Consider the following 18892-nt stretch of genomic DNA (forward strand, 5'->3'; position numbering starts at 1 on the left):
ACCCCGACAGTCCTTCTAGGTGAGGCAGAGATGCACTTGCACCTCCTCCAACCTCATCTACTGTATCCGCTGTTCCTGATGTGGCCTCCTGCACATCGGTGAGACCAAACGTAGACTCGGCAATCGTTTCACCGCACACTTGCCCTCAGTCCGCCAAGGCCTGCTGGATCTCCCGGTTGCCGACCATTTTAACTCCCTTTCCCATTCCCGCACTGACCTTTCTGTCCTGGGCCTCCTCCATTGTCAGAGTGAAGCCACACACAAACTGGAGGAACAGCACCTCATATTCCGCTTGGGCAGCTTACACCCAGCGGTTCGAACATTGAATTCTCCAATTTTAGGTAACCGCACAAACCCCCCCACTTTGTCCCACCTTGCTTTCTCCCCTCCCCTCCCACTTCCCCCCCTGTATGCGACCTGGATTCCCACCTATTTATCCCTCCTGCTCCCCCCCCCCCCCCCCCCCCCCCCCCCCCCCCCCCCCCCCCCCCCGCCTCGATCGATCATCACTCTCAGCACCCCTTCAAACCTGTCTCACACCTTCTTTCTTATCTCTGGCCTTTGTGCCAACCATCTGCCTATCAACTAGGGTTGCCAACTGTCCCGTATTAGCCGGGACATCCCGTATATTGGGCTAAATTGGTTTGTCCCGTACGGGACCGCCCTTGTCCCGTATTTGACCGCTACTACTCGGGTCGAGGGGACTGTCGGGTCGGAGCGCCGCATCCGGCCCCGCCTCACCCGTCCCGACGTAGTGCATCCCATGGAGTGCAGCAGCAGCAGCGCCTCGCCCGTGGCCCCGTCGGTCGGCAGCCCGGCCAGCTGTCCGACCTTCGGACCTTCGCTTACCGCCGACACCACCACCCCTCCTTCTCATGGCCGATCATCGGTCCATGCGTTGGATGGGGCGCCGGACTTTGCGCGCGACGTCGCGCGGCCCGGGCCAAAACTCCTCAGCTGGCCCGCCGGCTGGGCTTTGTGTGCAGTCCAGCACCCGGGACAACTCATCATTCACCCAGACACGGCCCAGTCAGTCAACGAATTGCCGTCGGGAATTTGTCCCTTTTGTCCCTTATTTGGGAATGAGAAGGTTGGCAACTGTACTATCAACCACCGAAGTATCGCCGAAGTCGACCTGCCATACTTTGTCATGGCTCTCCTCTTCTCCAGCTTTCTCCTTCTCCCCCCACCCCACCGCACCCCCGTCCCGCCTCATATCAGCCTGAATATCTCTCTCTATCACTGTCTATATCTCTCGTTCCCCTTTCCCCATACTCTGTCTGAAGAAGGGTCTCAATCCGAAACGTCACCTATCCATGCGCTCCAGGGATGTTGCCTGACCCGCAGAGTTACTCCAGCACCTTGTGTCCTTTTTGCATATTAACCAGCATCTGCAGTTCTTTGTTGTTACATAGAACGGTACAGCCCAGGAACAGGCCCTTCGGCCCACAATGTTAGTGCTGAACATGATGCCAAATTAAACTGATCTCGTCTGCCTGCACGTGATCCATATCCCTCCATTCCCTGCATATCCACGTGCCTATCTAAAACAATCTTAAACGCCACTATCGTATCTGCCTCCACCACCACCCCTAGCAGCACGATCCAGGCACCCACCACCACTCTATTTAAAAAACATGCCCCGCACATCCCCCTCTCACCTCATGGCTATGCCGTCTAGTGTTGGACAGTTCCACCCTGGGGAAAATAAAATTTCAGACCATCCACCTGACCTATGTCTCTCATAATTATAGATGCTCTCCCCTCATCCTCCGAAGTTCCGGAGAAAACAATCCAACTTTGCCCAACCTCTCGTAGAAACAGAAAATAGGTGCAGGAGGAGGCCATTTGGCCCTTCGAGCCACCAACGCCATTCATTGTGATCATGCCTGCCTTCACCCCATATCTGTTGATTCCACTAGCCCCTAGAGCTCTATCTAACTCTTTTAAATTCATCCAGTGAATTGGCCTCCACTGCCCTCTGAGGCAGGGAATTCCACAGATTCACAACTCTCTGGGTGAAAATGTTTTTCTTCATCTCCGTTTTAAATGGCCTCCCCTTTATTCTTAGGCTGCGGCCCCTGGTTCTGGACTCCCCCAACATTGGGAACATTTTTACTGCATGGCTGAAACCCTCTAATCCACATAGCACTGTGCTAAAATTCCTGTGCACCCTCTCCAAAGCCTCCACATCCTTCCTGTAATGGGGCGACCAGAACAGTTTGGTTTAGTTTATAGATCCGGCACAGAACCAGGCCCTTCGGCACGCCAAGTCCGCACTGACCAGCGATCCCCGCATAATAACACTACCCGACACACAACAAGGACAATTTTACATTTATACCCAAACCCATTAACCTACAAACCTGCACGACTTTGGAGTGCGGGAGGACAGCGAAGATCTTGGAGAAAACTCACACGGGTCACGGGGTGAACGTACAAACTTCGTACAGACAGCATCCGTAGTCAGGATCGAACCCGGGTCTCTGGCGTTGTGAGGCAGCAACTCTACCGCTGCGCCACCGTGCCACACAGAACTGCATGCAATACTGCACATGCAGCCCAACCAAAGACTTAAGGAGCTGCATCAAGCATTACTTTAGAACATATATTTTGGGTAAGCTGTCGGAGGATTAGCAGGATTGCGAGTGAAGATGTTTTTTTTTACGCGCATGGTGTTTGTAATCTGGAATGCACATTTTGAGGTGGTGGAACCTGTCCCACTTCACAACCTAATTCACGGCCTCTGCCGAGTTTGCCCTTGACTCATACTCACAGCATGGTCGCCACAAGGGCGTAGAAGGTCTCTGTAACTCCTCCTCATGCTCGTGAGTGGTCTCCACGTACTCGTGGTCTCAAGTAGGTCAGGGCGTTTTTTTCCAGCCTGAGAATTGATGGGAATGTGGGGAGAAAAGCAAATGGGGAAAAACTGTTGGATTAGGATCGAGGAGCGCCCGATGTCCCGCACGGATTTGGCGGAACAAACACCTCCCCACTGTTCAAAACGCAAAATGTGTTTAAGTGGATGCAGGAAAGGAAAAAATTCCTTCGTCAGTTAATCAGAAACAAATGATGATAAATTTTGTACCGGTACTAAAAAAATAAAAGGGGGCAGTTAAAACGTTAATTATTTTTATGCCTGGAGAACAGTTACGAGAATGTGCCTGACATTAGCTCTTGTCTATCAAAGCAGAGATGCAAGGAACGGCACGGTGGCACAGCGGGTAGAACCGCTGCCTCACAGCGCCAGAGACCCCGGTTCGATCCTGGCCTCAGGAACTGTGTGTGTGTGTGTGTGTTTGTGTGGAGTTCTCACTTGGGTTTCCTCCCGGGTGACCATAGACAATAGGCAATAAGTGCAGGAGTAGGCCATTCGGCCCTTCGAGCCAGCACCGCCATTCACAGTGATCATGGCTGATCATCCCCAATCAGTACCCCGTTCCTACCTTCTCCCCATATCCCCTGACATCTTTAAGAGCCCTACCTAACTCTCTCTTGAAAGCATCCTGAGAACCTGCCTCCACCGCCCTTTGAGGCAGAGAATTCCACAGACTTACCACTCTCTGTGAGAAAAAGTGTTTCCTCATCTTCGTTCTAAATGGCTTACTCCTTATTCTTAAAGTGTGGCCCCTGGTTCTGGACTCCCCCAACAGCGGGAACATGTTTCCTGCCTCTAGCGTGTCCAAACCCAGAATAATCTTATATGTTTCAATAAGATACCCTCTCATCCTTCTAAACTCCCGAGTGTACAAGCCCAGCTGCTCCACGCCCTTGCACAGTTGGGACAGCAGGTCAGGCAGCATCATGAGTGATAGGAGCAGAATTAGGCCATTCGGCCCATCAAGTCTACTCCGCCATTCAATCATGGCTGATCTATCTCTCTCACCTCCTAACCCCATTCTCCGGCCTTCTCCCCGTAACCCCTGACGCCCGTACTGATCAAGATTCTATCTGTTGTGGAGGGTCCGCGGAGGGGAATTGAAGGGACGTATAAAATTATAAAAGGACTGGACAAGCTCGATGCAGGAAAAATGTTCCCAATGTTGGGCGAGTCCAGAACCAGGGGCCACAGTCTTAGAATAAAGGGGAGGCCATTTAAGACTGAAGTGAGAAAAAACTTTTTCACCCAGAGAGTTGTGAATTTGCAGAATTCCCTGCCACAGAGGGCAGTGGAGGCCAAGTCACTGGGTGGATTTAAGAGAGAGTAAAGGGCCCCGCACAACTCCATACGCCTCCACGGTTCGAATTGGGACCAGCCCCGCGAGACCGTACGCCTCAAGCGACCGCGTTTGATCGCACTAGACGCATGCAATCGCATGCTGGTGGGACAGGCCCTTTAGATAGTGCTCTATCGATAAGGTATATATCAAGGTATATACAAGGTATATATATAAGGTATCTATAAGGTATCTATCAAGTTATATGGGGAGAAGGCAGGCACGGGTTATTGATTGGGGACGATCAGCCGTGATTACAATGAATGGCGGTGCTGGCTCGAAGGGCTGAATGGCCTCTTCCTGCACCTATTCTCTATGTTTCTATGTTGCTATGGACGGGGTTTCGGGGTCGAGACCAGCCACGTTCCCTCCAGCGCTGTGCGCCATGTGTTTTGACGGGCTGTTTAGCGCAGGGCTGCAGGCTGTCAGCTCTCTGATGAAACTTCCGTTGGTAGCTGCCTCTGAACGTCTCAGTGAGAGCTGTCTCTGTTGCCGTTCCCTTTTGACAGTACTCCAAGATGCTGAAGTACTTCAGCGAGGAGGAGGCCAGGATGCAGCCGGACGAATTCTTCGGCCTGTTCGACACGTTCCTGCAGTCGTTCAGCGAAGCCAGGCACGACCTGGACAACATGAGGCGGAAGAAGGAAGAGGAGGAACGGCGGGCTCGAATGGAGGCCATGGTGAGTGGGGCACCAACGTTGGGGTGGGGGTTGGGTTGGGTTGACTTTTTTTGCTGAGTTTAGTTTAGAGATACGGCGCAGAAACAGGCCCTTCGCCACGCCCAGTCCACGCCAACCAGCGATCCCCGCACACTAACACTACCCCACACACACACTAGGGACAATTTACACTTACACCAAGCCAAGTCACCTAAAAAACCTGCACGTCTTTGGAGTGTGGGAGGAAATCGGAGCTCTCGGAGAAAAGTTCACGGGGAGAACGTACAAACATAAGGCCCTGTCCCACTTTCACGACCTAATTCACGACCTCTGCCAAGTTTGCCCTTGACTCATACTCGCAGCATGGTCATAGGAGGTTGTAGAAGGTCGTAGGTAGGTCGTAGGTAGGTTGTGATGCTAGTCGTAGGTACTCGTGGTATTAAGTAGGTCAGGGTGTTTTTCTAGCCTGATGAAAAATGTCCACGAGTAAAAAAGGTCGTGAATTAGGTTGTGAAAGTGGGACAGGCCTTTTATGCTGATCTCACCCCCGCTGGTTGTTGTCTTTAGGAACCCCTCACACAAACCCAATTGTCTTTAGGATTGGAGTTTAGAGATATCACATGGAGACAGGCCCTTCAGCCCATCGATCACCCATGCACACTAGTTCCATGTTATCCCACTTTCTCATCCACTCCCGACACTCCCGGAAGTTACAGAGGGCCGATTAACCTACAACCCCGCACGTCTATGGGATGTGGGAGGAATCCGGTGCACCCGGAGGGAACCCCTCACACAAACCCAATTCACGGAGCGAACCTGCAAACTCCTCACGGACAGCATCCAATGTCATGGCGTCAGGGCCAGGTATAACCATATAACCATATAACCATATAACAATTACAGCACGGAAACAGGCCATCTCGGCCCTACAAGTCCATGCCGAACAAATTTTTTTCCCCTTAGTCCCACCTGCCTGCACTCGTACCATAAATATAACCATATAACTGTGGAGCTGGAAGGCAGCAGCACTACCAGCTGTGCCTCTGTGCTGCCCCAATATAGTGTTGCTTCCTGGATTGTTAAAGACCTCCTGGACAGAGTTCCTGGGTTGTTGTTATTCATGAGGTTGTTCTGGGTTCCAGCACTGAACCGATGGGTATAGTTTAGTTTAGTTTAGTTTAGTTTAGTTTAGTTTAGTTTAGAGATACAGCGCGGAAACAGGCCCTTCGGCCCACCGGTTCCGTGCCGACCAGCGATCCCCGCACATGAACACTATCCTACACACACTAGGAACAATTTTTACATTTACCAATCCAATTAACCTACAAACCTGTACGTCTTTGGAGTGCGGGAGGAAACCGAAGATCTCGGAGAAAACACACGCAGGTCACGGGGAGAACGTACGAACTCCGTACAGACAGCGCCCGTGGCCGGGATCGAACCCAGGTCTCTGGTGCTGCATTCGCTGTGAGGCAGCGACTCTACCGCTGCGCCACCGTGACCGCACGTTTGAATGGCCGCCTTCCTTTGGGGTGGCACAGGGGCTCAGCTGGTAGAGTTACTGCCTCACAGCGCCAGAGACCATCCTGACCACAGGGGGGAGTTTGCACGTTCTCCCTGTGACCACATGGGTTTCCTCCGGGTGCTCCGGTTTCCTCCCACATCCCAAAGGACGTGCGGGTCTTGTAGGTTTAATGGGCCCACAGTAAAAGTGTGTAGGGAGTGGATGAGAATAGACAACATGGAACTAGTGTGAATGGGTGATCGCTGGCTGGCAGAGGCTCTAAGGGCCTGTATTGAAGCTAAATCCACGCCGTTCCCCTGAGCTGTATCCACGTCCTAATGTAACAGCAGGAATGCTTGCGTTGCCGAAGCCCTTTGTGGTTCCAAACCTGTAGTTGTGGTTTTCCCATTTCTCTGATCCATCACCGGATCCTTCGGGAAAAGCCTCTGGTTAAATATTCCAACAGGCAGTAATTCTATATCTAAATGGTGTTCACGTGGGCTGCACACAACCACAATCCCAACAGGACACGTGACAACCCGTTGACACATCCCTTCCTCCTGAAACATTCCCCAAATGTTTTTCTAAAAATTCCAATTATGAGAAAATCCCGCTCTCATAACCCTGCCTGGGAAATTTGTACCATGTGTCCCGTGACTGAAAGCAGCCGAGGAGGAGGGGGGAATCCGTTTCATTAATACTTTTAAATTCGATCGGCAGCCATCCAAAGTCTCCCGAGAACAGTCCGTGGTCTGATTTTGCACCTGGGAGCTTTTCCAAGGAGATTGTTCCCGGATTTTTCCCGGGTTCTCCGGCAGTGTGAGGCAGTGGCTCTACCAGCTGCGTCACCATGCCGCTCTGTTCAGTTCAGTTCAGTGTAGTTTATTGTCACGTGTACCGAGGTACAGTGAAAAGCTTTTGTTGCGTGCTAACCAGTCATGAGAAAGACTATACACGATGACAATCGAGCCATTTACAGTGTACAGATAAGGGAATAACGTTCAGTACAAGGTAAAGCCTGCAAAGTCCGGTCAAGGATAGTCCGAGGGTCACCAATGAGGTAGATAGTAGTTCAGCACTGCTCTCTGGTTGTGGTAGGATGATTCAGTTGCCTGATAACAGCTGGGAAGAAACTGTCCCTGAATCTGGAGGTGTGTGCGTTTTCACACTTCTGTACCTTTTTCCCCGATTGGAGAGGGGAGAAGAGGGAGTGACCAGGGTGCAACGGGTCCTTGGTTATGCTGCTGGCCTTGCCGAGGCAGCGTGAGGTGTAGATGGAGTCAATGGAAGGGAGGTTGGTTTGTGTGATGGTCTGGGCTACGTCCACAATTCGCTGCAATTCCTTGCGGTCTTGGATGGAGCTGTTCCAAAACCGTGCTGTGATGCATCCCGATAAAATGCTTTCTGTAGAAGTTGGAGAGAGTTGTTGGGGCCATGCCGAACTTCCTGAGCCTTCTAAGCAAGTGCAGGTACATTGTTCCTGGGAATGACATCACAGGTAGATTGGGTGGGAAAGAAGGCTTTTATAGACAATAGGTGCAGGAGTAGGCCATTCGGCCCTTCCAGCCAGTACCACAATTCAATGTGGTCATGGCTGATTTAGTAGATTGACCTTCAATCAGAGATCTGATGAAAGTATGTCATATGATGAGAGGTATGGATAGGGTAGACAGTCAGAACCTTTTTCCCAGGGTAGAAATGTCAACGACATTCAGAGGGTGGTGGGTGTATGGAATGAGTGGCCAGAGGAGGTAGTTGAGGTAGGAAGTAGGTGGTGGTTTGGGACATGTTGCAGAAAATGTTCACCAGGTTATTGAGTATGGACGTTAGCATGTTTTGCCACAGTTGTACAAGACGTTGGTGAGGCTGCATTTGAGTACAGTCATAGAGTGACACAGTGTGGAACCAGGCCCTTCGGCCCAACTTGCCCACACCGACCAACAATGTCCCAGCTACACTAGTCCCACTTGCCTGCACTTGGTCCGTATCCCACCAAACCTGTCCAATCCGTGTACCTGTCCAACTGTTTCATAAATGATGGGATAGTCCCAGCCTCAACTACCTCCTGCAAGCAGTTTGTTCCATACACCCACCACCCTGTGTGAAAAATTACCCCTCGGATTCCTATTACATCTTTTCCCCTTCGCAGTGAACCTATGACCTCTGGTCCTCGATTCCTCTACTCTGGGTAAAAGATCTACCCGATCTATTCCTCTGATGATTTTTTTAACCTCTGTAAGAGTTCCCCCTCATCCTCCTGCGTTCCATGGAAAAGAGACCCAGCCTACTCAACCTCTCCATATAGCTCACACCCTCTAGTCCTGGCAACTTCCTCGTAAATCTTTTCTGAACCCTTCCAAGCTTGGCAATGTCTCTCCTATAACATGGTGCCCAGAACTGAACACAATACTCTAAACGCGGTCTCACCAACGTCTTATGAGTTTTGGTCATCCAGCTATGTAAAAAATGCCATCAAGCTGAAAATGGTGCAGAGGAGATTTATGAGGATGTTGCCAAGACTGGAGGGCCTGAGCTATAGGGAGAAGTAGGGGAGGGGAGGGACTCTATTCCTTGGAGCGCAGGAGACTGAGTGGTGATCTTACAGAGGTCTATAAAAGCATGAGGGGAATAGATTGGGTGAATGCAGAGTCTTGCAGGTCGGGACTCAGTTCTTCAGACTGAAACTAGGGTCTCAACCCCATACGTCACTTATCCGTTTACTCCAGAGATGCTGCCTGACTCGGTGAGTCACTCCAGCACTTTGCTTCTATCCTTGGTATGTCCATAAGTTCCAGGAGCAGAATTAGGCCATTCGGCCCATCAAGTCTACCCCACCATTCAATCACGGCTGATCTATCTCTCCCTCTCAACCCCATTCTCCTGCCCTTCTCCCCATAACCTTTGACGGCCTGTACTAATCAACAACCTGTTATTCTCCACCTTAAAAATATCCAGCTGATCCAAAATGATAGGAGCTGAGAAGAAACTGTCCCTAAATCTGGAGGTATCAACCAGCATAGTGAACAGCTTTGATAGAGTGGATGTGGAGAGGATGTTTCCACTAGTGGAAGATTCTCGGACACAAAATGCTGGAGTAACTCAACGGGACAGGCAGCATCTATGAAGAGAAGGAATTGGCGACGTTTCGGGTCGAGACCCTTCTTCAGACTGATGTCAGGGGAGGGTCAAAGATAAAATGTGGGCGGAGACAGTAAAAACTGGAGGGAGAGTGTAGGACTAGTCGTAGCCGCAGAATTAAAGGACATTCTTTTCGGAATGAGATGAAGATGAATTTCTTTAGTCAGAGGGTGGTGAATCTGTGGAATTCATTGCCACAGAAGGCTGTGGAGGCCACGTCAGTGGATATTTTTAAGGCAGAGATAGATAGTATGGGTGTCAGGGGTTATGGGGAGAAGGCAAGAGAATGGGGTTAGGAGAGAGAGATAGAACAGCCACGATTGAATGGCGGAGTAGACCTTTTTAAAACATTTTTCTTTTTCTTTTTTAAATTATTTTATATGTTTCTATAAGATCCCCCCTCATTCTTCTAAACTCCAGTGAATACAAACTTAGTCTTTTCAATCTTTCCTCATCCCGCCATCCCAGGGATCAATCTCGTTAACCTACGCTGCACTGCCTCAATCACAAGGATGTCCTAAACTGTACGCAATACTCCTGATGGGCCGAATGGCCTAAATCTGCTCCTATGACTTGACACTTTATGAGCATGTGCTGTCCCACATTCCAAATTGTGAATCAATGTCCATGGGACGGGTTGCAGAAAGGATTGAGTATTGCAGCTTGTACCTCATTCCCGCAGGATTCCTGTGAACAGCTCACTCCCAGGGTCTCAGCATTCCTGCAAAGTGTGGGAACAGCCTGCTCCTTTAACAACAGGCATTCTGTCCAGTCTTCCTTGTGCTGGGAATCTCTGGGAATCCAGGAGAATTATCTCCCTGTTGAAACCTTGAACTGCCCGCGCGCGCGTTTTGGATTTTATTTGGGCAACCAGTTTCAGTTTAGATCTATTGTCGACATGCAGTGAAAAGCTTTTGTTGCGTGCTATCCAGTCAGCGGAAAGACAACACATGATTACAATCGAGCCATTTACAGTGTACAGATACATGATAAACGGGATAACGTTCAGTGCAAGATAAAGCCAGCAAAGTCCGATCAAGGATAGTCCGCGGGTCACCAATGAGGTAGATAGTAGTTCAGCACTGCTCTCTGGTTGTGGTTGGATGATTCAGTTGCCTGATAACAGCTGGGAGCCACATCATCGCGAGGTTCCCTTCTCCTCACAAGTTCAGACATTCCGGCCCGGATCAAAATCGACGTGGGTCGTGTTTTTGTTTCACACAACTGGACTTCCAAGGGCAACTTTTATCCCTGCTCCCTCCCCACCTTTTAACCTGACCCCCACCTTCCCTTCGTCTCCTGGGTGGGTAGCAGCAAGAAATTTAAATAGCCTTCATGACAAGGGGTTGAATATGATCGGATGGGAGAAAATACCAGAGAATTGGCCTCCTACTGAGACATAGAGTCATGCAGTGTGGAAACAGGCCTTTCGGCCCAACTTGCCCACACCGGCCAACATAGCCCAGCTACACTAGTCCCACCTGCCTGCGTTCAATCCATATCCCTCTAAACCTGTCCTATCCATGTACCTGTCCAACAGTTTTTTAAACACTGTGTTAGCCCCAGCCCCAACTACCTCCTCCGGCAGCTCGTTCCATACACCCACCACCCTTTGTGTGTAAACGTTACCCCTCGGGTTCCTAAACACTCGTTTAGTTTAGTTTAGTTTAGTTTAGTTTAGTTTAGTTTAGTTTAGTTTAGTGATGCCGCTCGGAAACAGGCCCTTCGACCAACCGGGTCACGCCGGCCAGTGATCCCCGCACACTAACACTATCCTACACAATTTACACTTACACCAAACCTACAAACCTGTATGTCTTTGGAGTGTGGGAGGAAACCGGGGCACCCAGAGAAAACCCACGCGGTCATGGGGAGAACGTGCAAACTCTGTATTGACAGCACCCGTAGGTGGGATGGAACCCGGATCCCAGGCGCTGTGAGGCAGCAACTCTACCACTGCGCCACCGTGCCACCCCAACGGCGGAATTAAAATTAAAATTACATATTAATTCTACATATAAACCCCCTGATCCGCAGTCTGTAATCAGGCCCAGGTATCTATCATTTGAGATGAGTTGAGCTCCTGAGCCGGGCACTGCCTGCACACACTGTGTGTGCGTTTGCACTGTTCCCCGCCTGTGTTTGACCCTCTCCCCGTGTCTGTCTACCCCTAGCTGAAGGAGCAGCGGGAGAAGGAGCGCAGGCTGAAGAAGTCTCGGGCGGGCAGCGTGTCGGAGGAGGTGGGCGAGTTCGATGACCTGGTGTCGGCGCTGCGCTCCGGGGAAGTGTTCGACAAGGACCTGTCCAAGCTGAAACGCAGCCGCAAACGCTCGGGCAGCCAGCTGCTGGAGAACAGTAGGGAGAGAGCTGTCAGCAAGCTGAACTACTGAGCTGTGTCACCACACACACTCACACACACACACACACACTCGCAACACTGACACACACGTACTCACACACACACACACACTCACACACACACACGCTCGCACACACACTGACACACACACACACACACACACACACTCACACACACACACTCACATACTCACACACGCTCACACTCACTCACACACACATACTCACACACACACACTCACACACACACACACACTCACACATTCACTCACACACACACACACTCACTCACACACACACACACACACACTCACTCACACACACACACACACACACACACACACACACACACACACACACACACACACACACACACACACACACACACACACACACACACACACACACACACACACACACACACACACACACTCGCAACACTCCCACTGGGTGGGGAGAGTACTCACTCACACACACACTCGCAACACTGACACACACAGTTCCGTGACTCACACACATGACACACACACACACACTCGCCATGCGCACGCTCACACACACAGTCACACACCCACGCACTCTGGCCCACACACACACACCCCACACTCCTTTCGCACACTCGCTCACTCACACTTGTTCTTCCACACACACACACACACACACACACAGAAGGTGACACACATTATGGGACACACCTACACACACACACACAGATTGACTCACACACACCGCACACACACACACACACACAGGTATATACACACACACACATTAAATGCACACACACACACACATATATATATATACACACACACTCACACACACTCACACACACTCGTGCACACACACACACACACACAAGCTTCGCACACACACACACACACACAACACACAACACTACCGCTGTGTCTCTTCCCCCTGGTCCCTCCAGCCGCTGGACTCGTCGCAGGGCATGGGCAGGGCAGTTCAGAATGTCTTTGTGTTGACCCCTCTGTTCCCCCCGCTGCCCCCCCCCCCCTGGGTGGGGGGAGAGTGCGGACTCTGGGAGTGACTGAGGGAGGGGGGCGGGGGGGGGGGTCAGTTCCGTGACTCTCACTGATATGACTCTTACACATGTTGCTCGCCATGGTATTGCTTTGTGTGGGTGCTTAGTCTGGGAGCCCCCCCCTCTGGCCCCGTAAACCCACCCCATCTTCCTCTCTCCGCCCTCTCCTCCTCCCTTGTTGCTTCCGACTGCCCCCGGGAGGGCAGTGGGGGCATTACGGAGAAGGTGATGAACATTATGGGACATCCTGCAGCAAGCAAGATTGAGATGGAAAACCTGTCTGTGGACAAAGGTACAATGCAAAAACAAAGAACAGTATTAAATGCAGTCAGTGGGTCTAATCCACCTGTACAAACGTCACCACAAATAGGGAGCCACAGGTATTGGACCTATACTGTGCAATAATGATTATTTTTTAAGCTTTATATGTACATATATATATATATAATGTTAAAATTTTACTTTGTTAAAAGGAGCCAGCTGGTCCTTTTGAGGTGTGGACTCGTCGCAGCTAATGCGACCAAGAAATGCATGTTCTGATCTTTCATGTCTTCTGGTTGACCGCTTTGTTCCCAGCTGCTCCACCGACCCTTTGCTCCGCTCCCCTCAACCCCGTCCATCAGACCACTAAGACATGGGGAGCACAATCTGGCCATTCGGCCCATTGAGTCTGCTCCGCCGTTCGATCGTGGCCGATGCGTTCACGTTCTTAAGTCATCAAGCGGCAGGATTAGGCCATTCGGCCATCCGATCATGGACGATCTAACTCTCCCTCTCAACCCCATTCTCCTGCCTGCTCCCCATAACCCCTGACACCCGTACTAATCAAGAATCTGTGAATCTCCGCCTTAAAAATACCCATTGACTTGGTCTCCACGTCAAGTCAAGTCAAGAGGGTTTATTGTCGTGTGTCCCAGATAGGACAATGAAATTCTTTGTTTAAGAAGGAACTGCAGATGCTGGGAAATCGAAGGTAGACAAAAGTGCTGGAGAAACTCAGCGGGTGCAGCAGCATCTAAGGAGCGAAGGAAATAGGCAACGTTTCTGGCCGAAACCCTTCTTCAGGTGGGCTCAGAACTGAAGAAGGGTTTCGGCCCGAAACGTTGCCTATTTCCTTCGCTCCATAGATGCTGCTGCACCCGCTGAGTTTCTCCAGCTTTTTTGTGTACCTACAATGAAATTCTTGCTTGCTGCAGCACAACAGTATTGTAGGCATAAATGTAGAACAGAATAGTGTGTCCATATACCATAGAATATATATATATATATATATACACACATCAATAAACAGATAAAGTGCAATAGGCTGTTATAGTTCAGAGTTTGTTTGAAGTTGTGTTTAATAGCCTGATGGCTGTGGGGAAGTAGCTATTCCTGAACCTGGATGTTGCAGATTTCAGGCTCCTGTACCTTCTACCTGAAGGCAGCGGGGAGATGAGTGAGTACCCAGGATGGTGTGGGTCCTTGATGATGTTGGCTGCCATTTTGAGGCAGCGACTGCGATCGATCCCCTCGATGGTGGGGAGGTCAGAGCCGATGATGGACTGGGCAGTGTTTGTGTCTGTCTGTGCCAATGAATTCCACGGATTCACCACCCTCTGCGGAAAAATAATTTTTTCCGCACCTCCATGCTATAGGTCAGTCCTGGAAGTGGAGAATGCCATGAGCTGCAACAAGCCGTAGTTAGGACTTTAGTTCAGAGATGCAGCGCGCACTAACGCAATCCTTCACACACCAGGGACAATTTTACCAAAGTCAATTAGCCTACAAACCCGAGTGTGGGAGGAAACCAGAGCCCCCTTGTACTTGTTCATCAGTCTATGAAAGTAAGCATGCAGGTACAGCAGGCAGTGAAGAAAGTAAATGGCATGTTGGCCTTTATAACAAGAGGAATCGAGTATAGGAGCAAAGAGGTCCTTCTGCAGTTGTACAGAGCCCCAGTGAGACCACACCTGGAGTATTGTGTGCAGTTTTGGTCCCCTAATTTGAGGAAGGACATTTTTGCTATTGACTGAGTGCAGCGTAGGCTTACAAGGTTAATTCCCGGGATGGCGGGACTGTCATATGCTGAGAGAATGGAGCAGCTGGGCTTGTACACTCTGGAGTTTAGAAGATGAGAGGAGATCTCATTGAAACATATTAGATTGTTAAGGGCTTGGACATGCTAGAGACAGGAAACATGTTCCCGATATTGGGGGAGTCCTGAACCAGGGGCCACAGTTTAAGAATAAGGGGTAAGCCATTTAGAACAGAGACAAGAAAACATTTTTTCTCACAGAGAGTGGTGAGTCTGTGGAATTCTCTGCCTCAGAGGGCGGTGGAGGCAGGTTCTCTGGATGCTTTCAAGAGAGTGCTAGATAGGGCTCTTAAAAATAGCGGAGTCAGGGGATATGGGGAGAAGGCAGGAACGGGGTACTGATTGGGGATGATCAGCCATGAATGGCGCTGCTGGCTCGAAGGGCCGAATGGTCTACTCCTGCGCCTATTGGCTATTGTCACCCGGGGAAAAAGCACACAGTTCACGGGGAGAACGGGCAAACTCCGTACAGACAGCACCCGTAGTCGTGATGGAACCCGGGTCTCCGGCGCTGTGAGGCAGCAACTCTACCGCTGTGCCACCATGCCACCCAAGAGTGTCGAAGCCAAAACCAGGCGGACCAGTCTGAAGAAGGGTCTCGACCTGAAACGTCACCTATTCCTTTTCTCGAGAGATGCTGCCTGACCCGCTGAGTTACTCCAGCATTTTATGCCTATGTTCTGTGTAAACAAGCACCTGCGGTTCCTTCCCACACATTTCACTGCACCCAGGTACATGTGTTGACAAAGCATCATTCATGTCTCGGCAAAAAACTATTTGTCATCTCGGGCTCCCGGCTAGGATTAGAGGCATTTTTAATGAGCAGAGGCTCGTTAATCCTCCTAGGATCCAACAGAAAAGATGATTGTTTCTGCAGATTGTGTTCACCAGAGACTCCCGTGTATATTTTTGAAAGCTGCGGAGGACATTGCATGCATCCTGAATGGAACTCCAGGGATTGAGTGAGAGGCAAAGATGACTGGAGCTGAGGGCAATTCAGTCTTGGGAGATCACTGGTAGACACCTGGAGTAACTCACCGGGACAAGCAGCATCTTTGGAGAGAAGGAATGAGTGACGTTTCGGGCCGAGACCCTTCCTGCGGGATTACACCTGCTTTGTTGACTGCGACATCCACAAACCTCTCAACAGGCCCGGATTCATACAGGGGCCTGACTGGGTATAAAAGCCAACAGATATTGTTTTCCAGTTACATTGAAAGATTCCCAAGGTCACCATTGTAGGTGCTGGGTATTTAAAAAATCCATATTTATTTAAAGGCCTACATTTAAATTCTTTAGACTTCAGAGGTGCAGCCCGGGAACAGGCCCTTCGACCCACCGAGTCCACGCCGACCAGTGATCACCCCCTACTCTAGCTCTACCCTACACACACTAGGGGCAGACGCCCAATTTTTACCGAAGCCAATTAGCCTACAAACCAGTACGTCTTTTGGAGTGCGGGAGGAAACCGGAGCACCCGGAGAAAACCCACGCGGTTATAGTGCAAGCTCTGAGCACACAGCACCCGTAGTCAGGATCGAACCAGGCTCTCTGGCGCTGTAAGGCAGCAACTCTAGAGCCAGAGTATGGCTGCATGGTCACTCATTTCACTGTACCTTAATTGGTGCATGAGAAAGATAAATGTGAACCTTGAACCTTGAACCTTGAACCTTGAAGATGGGGTTTTAAAGATAGCGGAGTCAAGGGATATGGGGGGAAGGAAGGAACAGGGTACAGATTGTGGATGATCAGTCATCATCACAATGAATGCCGGTGCTGGCTCAAAGGGCCGAATGGCCTCCTCCTGCACCTATTATCTATTGTTCGTGTAACTTTAATCCGAGAAAATCCGGGCAAGAGTTGCCGGTCTTGTCATAGAATCATACAGCATGGAAAAGGCTATTCGGCCCTACTGGACCATGCCGACCAAGATACCCCATCTAACCTATCCCCATTTCTGTATTGGCCTAGTGTAAACGCCAAGGGTAAACACACAGTCTTTTACTCAGAGAAATCAAGAATCAGAGGACATTGATTTAAGGTGAGGGAGGGGGAAAGATCTAATAGGAACTTGAGGGGCAACTTTGTACACAAAGGGCGATAGATATATGGAACGAGCTGCCGGACGAGATAGCTAAGACAGGTGATGTCACATCATTTAAGAAACATTTAGACAACTACATAATTTAGAATAGGTTTATAGGGATATGGGCCAAACGCAGGCAGGTGGAAGATGCGGCATGTCGGTCGGCATGGGCAAGTTGGGCCGAAGGGCCTGTTTCCACACTGTATCACTCTTATTTGCTTGCATCCAACCCATATCACTCTAACCTCTTGCATAGAGTGGATGTGGGGAGGATGTTTCCACTAGTGGGAGAGTCTAGGACTAAAGGTCATCGCCTCAGAATTAAAGGACGTTCTTTTAGGAAAGAGAGGAGGATACATTTATTTCTCAGAGGGTGGCGAATCTGTGGAATTCTTTGCCACATAAGGCTGTGGAGGCCAAGTCAGTGGATATTTTTATGGAAGAGATAGATAGATTCTTGATTAGTGCGGGTGTCAGGGGTTATGGGGAGAAGGCAGGAGAATGGAGTTAGGAGGGTGAGGTAGATCAGCCATGATGGAATGGCAGAGTAGACCTGATGGGCCGAATGGCCTAATTGTGCTCCTATTACTTATGATCTGAACCTGTTCCGATCCATGGAACCATGAACCTGAGGTAGAATACACAAGCCTCGGTCTGCACGGGGCAAGGTTTAGCTTCAGATACCTGCTCCTAATTACCCTTGACAGAAGTGAGCACGCAGAGAGGTAGATCGGTCAGCATGGAGGGTCTATCCACAGTGTGGTTGAGACAAACTTGGGACATTAGATATTAAAAAAATGTATATTTATTAATTTTTCAGGATCTGGGCAAGGTTGGCATTTATTACCAATCCCTAGGGTCGACACCTTGGTGCAGCGGGTAGTGCCGTTGCCTCTCAACGCCAGCCACCCGGGTTCGATCCCGGCCTTGGGTGCTGTCTGTGTGGAGTTTGCACGTTCTCCCTGTGACCCACGTGGGTTTCCTCCGGGTGCTCCGGTTTCCTCCCACATCCCGTAGACGTGCGAAGTTTGTAGGTCAATTGTAGCGGGATATCATAGAACTAGTACGACCAGGCGATCGATGGTCGGTGTGGACTCGGTGGGCCGGAGGGCCTGTTTCCATGCTGTGTCTCTAAACCCTCAATGATCCTTAAGAAACCGGTGAGGAGCTGCCTTCGTGAACCATTGTAGTCCCTCTGATGAAGGTGGTCCCACACAGACTGCAGTGGCGGGAGTCCCAGGGATTTAGATCGTGACGATAGAAAAACAGAGGTAAACAGTTGTGTCAGTGTTTGGTATGGAGCGATACCTGCAGTTAGTGTCATCCCCTTGAATTTGCGACATTACCTTTCTTGGTGAGAGCGAGAGAGAGAGAGAGAGAGAGTTGTCACTGAAGATAGGTGCAAAATGCCGAAGTAACTCAGCGGGGCAGGCAGCATCTCTGGACAGAAGGAATGGGCGACGTTTCGGGTCTTCTTCTGGCTGAGAGTCAGGGCAGAGGGAAACTAGAGATAAGGAGTGAAAAAAGATTATTAAGGGTTTGGACACGCTAGAGGCAGGACACATGTTCCCGATGTTGGGGGAGTCCAGAACCAGGGGCCACAGTTTAAGAATAAGTGGTAAGCCATTTAGAACGGAGACGAGGAAACACTTTTTCAATTGTGAGTGTGGAATTCTCTGCCTCAGAGGGCGGTGGAGGCCGGTTCTCTGGATGCTTTCAAGAGGGAGCTAGAATAGAAGAGAATGCATTTATTGTCATTCAAACCTTGGTTTGAACGAAATATAATTTCTACAGTTTTTGACATTACA

At 50.1% G+C, this 18892-nt stretch overlaps 1 protein-coding gene across 1 annotated transcript in view; it reads left to right on the forward strand.

Moving 5' to 3' along the window:
• daam2 (dishevelled associated activator of morphogenesis 2) overlaps positions 1-11986 on the forward strand; it is a 274117-nt gene extending 262131 nt beyond the window's left edge. Inside the window, 2 exon segments of the mRNA XM_055636342.1 lie at positions 4727-4897; positions 11693-11986. Coding sequence (XP_055492317.1) covers positions 4727-4897; positions 11693-11908 — 387 coding nt within the window. The 3' untranslated portion in view covers positions 11909-11986.
• Positions 11987-18892: the final 6906 nt, after the last annotated feature.

This window comes from Leucoraja erinacea, chromosome 5 (genome assembly GCF_028641065.1).
Source record: "Leucoraja erinacea ecotype New England chromosome 5, Leri_hhj_1, whole genome shotgun sequence".
Lineage (NCBI taxonomy): Eukaryota > Metazoa > Chordata > Chondrichthyes > Rajiformes > Rajidae > Leucoraja > Leucoraja erinaceus.